Genomic DNA, 7,796 nt, shown 5'->3' on the forward strand with positions numbered 1-7,796 from the left:
TTCAAGAAAAATACAGATATACCATGACCAATGGTGTCACAAGGTGGGTGCGGCCCACACCCAGGTGACACCATTGACACCATTTTAGTGTCACCCCGCTCTGAAAAGTCGGGCCCCTGATCATGGACCGAGCGCCCGACAGTTTCGGGAGAGAGGAGGGGACCCGGCGGCATACCTCATCCTCCCGGGTGACTGTCCCCTCCTCTCTCTGCTGGCGTCCATCACCAAGATGGCCGCAGGCAGGTAACTGCTCCGGGTGACACCTGGCCTCAGGACACCCATGACCTGGATGAATGAGAACCTTCACAGACACTAAGAACATTCGAGTTTGGCCCATTATCACAGCAGCTGATTAACTCGCACAGAACAAATGCACCTGCAGTTTGGCTGGATGTATAAGCTATATTAATTTTATATAAATAGCCCCCATAGCCCTGCACGTGGGAACGAACAGTAAAGAGCAGTCATTGGGGTCTCTTTGTAAACTATCCGCAGGTCCCTTCGCCCTATGAATATTTGTGAACGGTCACTCTCTGCAAACGTATGCCAAAATGAACATTCTTTTGTTGTTTCGTCACAATGCAATGTATTTTCGATTTTGTTTAATGTAATACTGCATTATGGCCACTAGATAGTGCTGAGAAGCACATAAAATAAAATGCTTAAAGGAGAACTATGAGGTGAGTGCTTTTCACTCACCTCATAGTTCTAGCCGACCTGTGAAAATGAGACTGTCGCAGGTCGGCTCAGTAGATCGGGAGGTGAGCGAACACATACCGGCGTTCACTCACCATGCGATCCTGTCATGGCTCTCTGCCGTGACAGAGGAGGGGCTGGATTCCCCCCTCCCCGCTCCGATCTGCCAGCGCTGACTCGCGGAACGGACGGGGGAGGGTACAGCTGGTATACTCAGTGTCTCAGTATACCGGTGTCTCAGTATACCGCGAGCTACAGCTGTCCTCCCGTTACCCTAAGGAGAACTATGGGGAAAAGCCTTAACCCCATAGTTCTCCTTTAATTCCCATGGTCCTTTAGCTCCATCTAGTGGCCATAATTTGATATTACATAAATATATTTGAAAACTCATTGCACTTGGAAAGAAAAAAAACGAAATAATGTTTGTTTTGGCATATATTTGCAGACAGCGAAATATTCACAGATATGTGCAGGGTGAACGGCCCTGTGAAATGTTTATGAATAGACCCCATAGTGTAGCACTGCAAAGCAAGAAGCAGAGTCTACTTCTATAATGAGTAAATATGTCTGCCCCCCATAAGTTGAGGAACCGATGGTTAGAAATGGTTTGTCACCCTAGTTAAATTTCTGACATGTGGATTGTGTGCACTTTCTGTACAGCGGTAGGTTGTCATCCCCAGTACGTTGCGTTTTCCACAGGTACTTTTTCCCATGTCAGAGGTGGCTGGCGGTGGATGAAGATGACGGGCAGATATCTCGGATGTTGGTGCCGGTAAATGAGGCGTTTATGAAGAAGGATGAGGACGGAGAAGAGCAATCCCTTGCTACACTGGGCTTGGAGCAGAAAGGTTTGTCCATGCTTGCCATGTTGCCTACAGAGCAAAGGGGGGTGTGGCCAAACTTATGCGGTAATGCTGAGTCCCTCTATGTCTCAGTATGGCAGCCCTAGTTACATTTCAAGTTGAGCTCCATTTATAGAGTCCATTTACTGTAAATGATCCTGTCCCTGGCACCCCGTGCAAGTCCTACACTCATATGTCCCTGATGTAGTGAGATATCACCGTCAAAGCCAGCATGTCTGCTGTAAAAATCTTCTGACCCGGGCATTCATAGTACATCTCTATTCACTCCTATGGAAAGTTTGTACACCAGTGAACTGAGAAGATCTAGCCTATTGGGGAGATTGTAGTTCACTTCCTGTCCTGGAAACATAACAGAAAGTAAGAGGAAATCCCTCACTGGCACAGGTGTCACCAATGGAAGATTTCTCCTCTGTTCTGGTGACAACTGTAAAATTATGGATTTCTCATTACTTCCTGTCCTGGAGTCAGTGGTCCCCGATGGTCTGCTTCCCCGCTCTATCAAAAACTTAAAAAAAATGTACTGGCTTCAGATACGCTATAAAGTGTTACTGAAGCCAAAATGTTTCTTTTTTCGTTTTGGATGGAGTGATCTCACTAGGGCAGAATCCAGGAGGTAAAGCAGGCAATATTTTAAGATTCATTTTCAATTTAGAGCGAGTTCCACTATAAATAGACATTACGCACCATGCAGGTGAAGGTGACAGTGTCTATGTAAAGGGCCCCTCTGACGCACCAATACTCACCTTGCCAGCACTACCTTACCTGGCGCTTCAAGGTAAGACGGAGCATGTAACCTCCTCCCCCTAGATTAGGGGTGGGTAACTCTGCCATCCAGCTGGAACTACAAGTCCCATGAGGCATTGCAAGACTGACAGTTACAGGCATGACTCCCAGAGGCAGAGGCATGTTGGGATTTGTAGTTAAAGCACAGCTGGAGGCCTGGAGTTGCCAACCCCTGCCCTAGACAGTGCCCTTGACAAACAACCAACCACTAGGCTCACATGCTGTCACATGACCAAAGGATTGATGTCACTGCTCCCCGTAGTGTCCAAACCCCAGCTGACTCTAGGACTTTTAGTCCTGGCTGCAATGATGGCAGAAGCATGCGGTGAGTATCAGTGTTTTGGGATGGGGGGGATGCGCTTTATGCAATCACTGTCACTTTGCTTTGCCTTGGCAAGGTGACAGCGCCTCTTTAAGCCAGTTAAAATGAGCAACATATCCACCGATACCGTTTTTTCTGTATGGAGTTCAAGTACTGATATTTTTTTCGCCGATACCGACTACTGATACCGGAAGTCCCATTAAGGAACCCGGGCGGCGTATAATGAAGCTGCGAAGCGGTCTCCATACTCCCTCGTCACCAGGTGACGAGGAAGCATGGAGCCAGCTTTCTGGCCAGTCAGGAAGCATGGGGGCAGGTAATGACTCGCCACCTTGCTTCCTGATTGGCCAGCTTCCCGGCCTCTCAGGAAACCGGGGGGCGAGTCATTACCCGCCCCGCGGCTTCCTGATTGGCTGTAAAGCCAGCTCCATGTTCCTTGAGACTAGTATACTAGTATCGGTATCGGGGCATCCCAACAACAGTGTATGAAACAAAAGCAAAATGATGGCAGAAGCATGGTAGGGTGCAAGGTGAGTATCAGGGTTTCGGGGGATGGGATGCAGGCTTTTATACAGTCACTGTCACTTTGCTCTGCCTCGGCGAGGTGACAGGGCCTCTTTAAGCAAGTTAGGATGGGCAATAAAGAGTATGAAATAAAAGCATACAAAGCCATTTATTACTAATGATGTTAAACAGTTTCATGCAACAATGTAAGTAACACCCTCTGGCGTTGTGCGGAGTGTAACGTAACATTATAACCTGTCGTGGATGCGGTTCCCAGAAAAGTTCTCCTACAATATGTGACTCACAACAGACGTGAAAACACGAAGCAGCGCGCAGCAAAATTATATTGTATATTGTGTCATTTCACTTTGCAGCCAAATCTACAACATACACAGTGAGGGTGAAGACCGGGGACAAGAAGAACGCCGGGACCGACGCCAGCGTGTTTCTCATATTGTATGGAGAGAATGATGATACCGGTGAGAGTCGCTGCTTCGGATATTGTTACATTTACATTACAGCGGGTGGATAAAATACAACAGTGTGTTATTATGAAGAAGATAAAGAGAACCTGTCAGGAATGGGTATTTGTAATAATCTGAATCTTCATTCTTAAAAATGATGTTTATTCTTCTAAGGGGGATTCATCAAAACTGCCATGGGCAACTGCTCCAGAGTCTGCCTGCTTCAGGTTTGATAAATCCCACTCCTTATATTTTGCCTGTCTCTGCCTCTGTGCTTCTCTTTGTAATGCAGGCAGGTAATGGCTGGTGGGAGGGGCCGGCAGGGTGCTGTACATCAGGGGCTGACTGGCAACTTTTAGCCCAGGGGGCAAGTACAACCCAGAGGCCCATGGTGCATCAACTTGGCCCCCCTCCCGCTCGGCCTCTTCCCCGCCCCTGCCTGACGCTTTTGCCCTCCATGTAACGGTTGTGTGAATGGTCGGGAGATGTGAGGACTCCTAGTGCTCTCCTCCCATTGGGCTCCCTACATGATTCTGGCCTTACTCCGCTCCATGTCCGGTACTTAGGCACTCTCGCCCACTGTAGACCGCCGCTGGCTGTCCATGCTTCTGGGCTGTGGGAGGATAGTGGTGGCTCTGTGGTAGCTCCCAGGTAGGTAGTGGGGGATCCCTGGTGGTTAGTGGGGGATCCTAGGTGTAGGGTCACCATTTATCTAGAGCTGCATCTAACGATTATTTTCAAAATCGATTAGTTAGCCGATTATTGGGTTCGATTAATCGGGATAAAATAAAAATGGCTCCAGTGATGGACTACTAGTTTGTATTGAGATTGTAGTCCATCACAGGAGCAAGCTTGGAGCGGTGGGAAAAAAAAAGTGTGGTGTGCAATATAGTGAAATGGAAAGTGTAAAATTATACAGCAATCAATGCAGAATGGCACCGGCTATAGAGGACTACAAATCCCAGTAATACAGTATACAGCGCAATGCAGAATACCTCCACCAATAGTACATTATACCTGGCGGTATTCTGGATTGCATTATAGAGCAACATGTGGGGGGGGGTGGGGTCTGGCTTACCTGAGCAGTCTTCCAGCAACTTGCTTCTGAGATCGGGCCTGTCTGTCGGCGGCTGTCATCCACCGCGCCTGCTCCTCCTTACTTCTCTCCTACATGGATGTAGGCGGGCGGGGAGGAGGTGTGGCGTGTGGAGCGTGGATGCAGGCAGCAGGAAGCATGAGGCGGGGAGGAGGTGCGATTTTTTTTTTTTTTGGAATACTCACCTGATCCCTGGATCCACTGACAAGTGCAGCCTCCCATCTCCCACGCTGTCAGAAGCTTGCGCGCGCTACGTGCAGCTTCTGAGAAGATACGCTAGTAGCATAGCGAGGAAGCTGGCTGCGCATTTTGCCCGCTAATAGCGTATCTTCTCAGAAGCTGCACGTAGCGCGCGCAAGCTTCTGACAGCGTGGGAGACGGGAGGCTGTGCTTGGCAGTGGATCAGGTGAGTATTAAAACAAAAATGTTTTATTTTATGTTCCCGGGGACATTTACAAATGTCCCCGGATTTTATTTTAAAATAATGTGATGCCCCCCGTCCCAGTCCGCCCCTGCTGTACATAGCTTCCTGAAAATATCACAGCACCCTGCCTCAGTGCTCCTCGCAAGAGCCCTCAGCCAGTGGACTGACTCTTGGGAGGAGTTATACAAATATTAGAATGCCTTGATGGGTGCGTGTCAGTCTGCAGGAGTAGGCGTTTCTAGGATAGGTTGTATTTGCACGCAGACTGCCCTAGGTAACGTCCACATGTGATACTGAGGCTCCATCCTGGAAAGAACTGGAATCATATGAATGAAAGCTGCGGGCCAGGGACAATCAGTCTGGGGAGGAAAGAGCTAGATGATGCTGGGTGTCCTCCAGCCAGAATATGAGGTAGGCTTTTAATGTCTGTGAAGGTTCTCAGTCCTCCAGGTCATGGCATATCTGTAAAAAATAAGCCAAGACAACTGAACTTGCTGTATTTTTCCTTGAAGACGTTTCACTGGTCATCCAACCAGCTTTCTCAATTCAGAATTGATTGCAATTGCATAATTGGAGTCTAGGAGCTGTTATTAACCTGCCCACAGAGAGGGGTTAAAACAGCATTGTATGTGGCAGACAATAGATGTCTCACCACCCCCCCCCAAATACAGTTGTGAGCAGAGAGCACAGTGGCCCCCCGGTTGTAAGCTCTCCCCCTTAAATTTAGATAATTATAACACAAGAAAGAAAAACAGGGGTTTCTGAGAGGTATTCCACCACAGCTTCAAGTTTTTGTAAAAAATTATTTTTATTTAACATATGCTATAAATATACATATAAAAAGCAACAAGTAGTTGCAATAGACTTAAAACGAGCATAGACCCATAAAACATACTGTACATATCCATTATAGATCAGGAGCATGGACCCATAAAACATACTGTACATATCCATTATAGATCAATAAATATTCATTCAGTGTGTCCAATCCCTACGCGTTTCACAACTTGGCTTCATCAGGGGATTGTAAACTGATCTAACCAGAAACAATATATTTAATCAATGCATGTCAACAATTCGCTAATAGATCTATTTAATAGCATAGAGTGTATAGAGAGATGTGTTTAGGCACCTAGACCAAACGGAGAGAGTCCCACCACCATTGTCACCATCGCACACCCGACACTCACCACCCACTGGGAGTAGCTTGATATGAGTAGAGCTCCCTGTACGGAGTGTAGGCGGGGGTTGGATTCCTCCGACAAAAGCACTCCACCCAGTTTTGTCACGGGGTCCTCGGGGCCACCATAGGAGGGACTTCGGGTGTGAATGCAATCACATACAAATAACAGGTTTATGGAAGTTGAAGCATAAGAATATTACAAGATAAGTATAGTCAGTCCTGCCCTCCTGCTCACACCCGAAGTCCCTCCTATCGTGGCCCCGAGGTCCCCGTGACAAAACTGGGCGGAGTGCTTACCTCTCAAAAACCCCTGTTTTTCTTTCTTGTGTTATAATTATCTTCTATGCTGTGCCATACGCTGGTGTAGCTGCTGTTTTGTGTCACCGACATACAATTCTGAGCACTCGTCACTGCACTGGACTGCATACACAATGTTATTCATCTTGTGTTTTGGAGTTGGGTCTTTTGGGTGAACCAGTTGCTGCCTCAGTGTGTTGCTGGGTTTAAAGCAGACGGGGATGTGATGTTTTTTAAAAACCCTTCTGAGTTTCCCAGACACCCCAGCTACATATGAGATGACCAAATTCTTCCGTTTGTCATGCTTTTCACCCTCACTGGTACTCTTGGCATTCTTTCCTCTCCTTCTGTTTTGACAAAAGCCCAGTTTGGATACCCACAAGTTTTAAGGTGCCCCCCTGAGGTGACTTGAAGCTGCTTAGTAAGTGGTTGGTGGATTCTCTGAGCTGGCAGAACCCAGCAAAGAGGGTCCAGATGCCATGCTGGTTTTGTTGAACATGGACTGTGTCATCATATCTTCTGTGTAAATGGATGAGAGTTCCAGAAGTCTAAATTAGGTCCAGGAAAAAGGTTTTTGTTTCACAACACGACGATATATCCAACGCGTGTTTCGGAGGCTGAAAACTCCCTCTTCACTACGGTAAGTAATAGGGGTCATTACAGGTCTGACACCTCCCATCACTGTACATACTCTATGGTCTCCTCCGGGCAACCCCGGGGAACACCCTGGCTGATAGGGAGCCGCCTCCAAAAGCTGGAGCTGAAGGACGGTTTTATCTACTTTCGGTCCAGCGCCCGACCAATACGTCATAGAGCAGATCATATCCTTTGTCATCCGTCTCATTAGTGTGACACATCCCATTTAACTTCTTCTCAGGGTTTATGAACCTCAAGGCCTCAAAGAGCAACAAGAACAAGTTTGAGAGGGGGCAGATCGACGTCTTCACTGTTGAGGCCGTGGATATCGGGCCCCTCAAGAAGCTCAAAATCGGCCATGATAACAAAGGTGAGAAATAGAACCCGAACTTTATCCTCTGCAATGTATGGAATATTCATGTATGCAGACTGGTGAGGAGCAGACTGGTGAGGGGCAGACTGGTGAGGGGCAGACTGGTGAGGGGCAGACTGGTGAGGGGCAGACTGGTGAGGGGCAGACTGGTGAGG

The 7,796-nt window shown here is 47.7% G+C and overlaps 1 protein-coding gene across 1 annotated transcript in view; it reads left to right on the plus strand.

Annotated features, from left to right (window-relative positions):
• The window catches only part of LOXHD1 (lipoxygenase homology domains 1), a 168,748-nt gene that overhangs the window by 109,171 nt on the left and 51,781 nt on the right, over window positions 1-7,796 (plus strand). The window contains exons 27-29 of the mRNA XM_018555718.1: window positions 1,396-1,544; window positions 3,543-3,647; window positions 7,510-7,638. Coding sequence (XP_018411220.1) covers window positions 1,396-1,544; window positions 3,543-3,647; window positions 7,510-7,638 — 383 coding nt within the window. The remainder of the gene's footprint in view (window positions 1-1,395; window positions 1,545-3,542; window positions 3,648-7,509; window positions 7,639-7,796) is intronic.

This window comes from Nanorana parkeri, unplaced genomic scaffold (genome assembly GCF_000935625.1).
Source record: "Nanorana parkeri isolate BGI_ZX_2015 unplaced genomic scaffold, ASM93562v1 scaffold210, whole genome shotgun sequence".
NCBI classification, from domain to species: Eukaryota; Metazoa; Chordata; class Amphibia; order Anura; family Dicroglossidae; genus Nanorana; species Nanorana parkeri.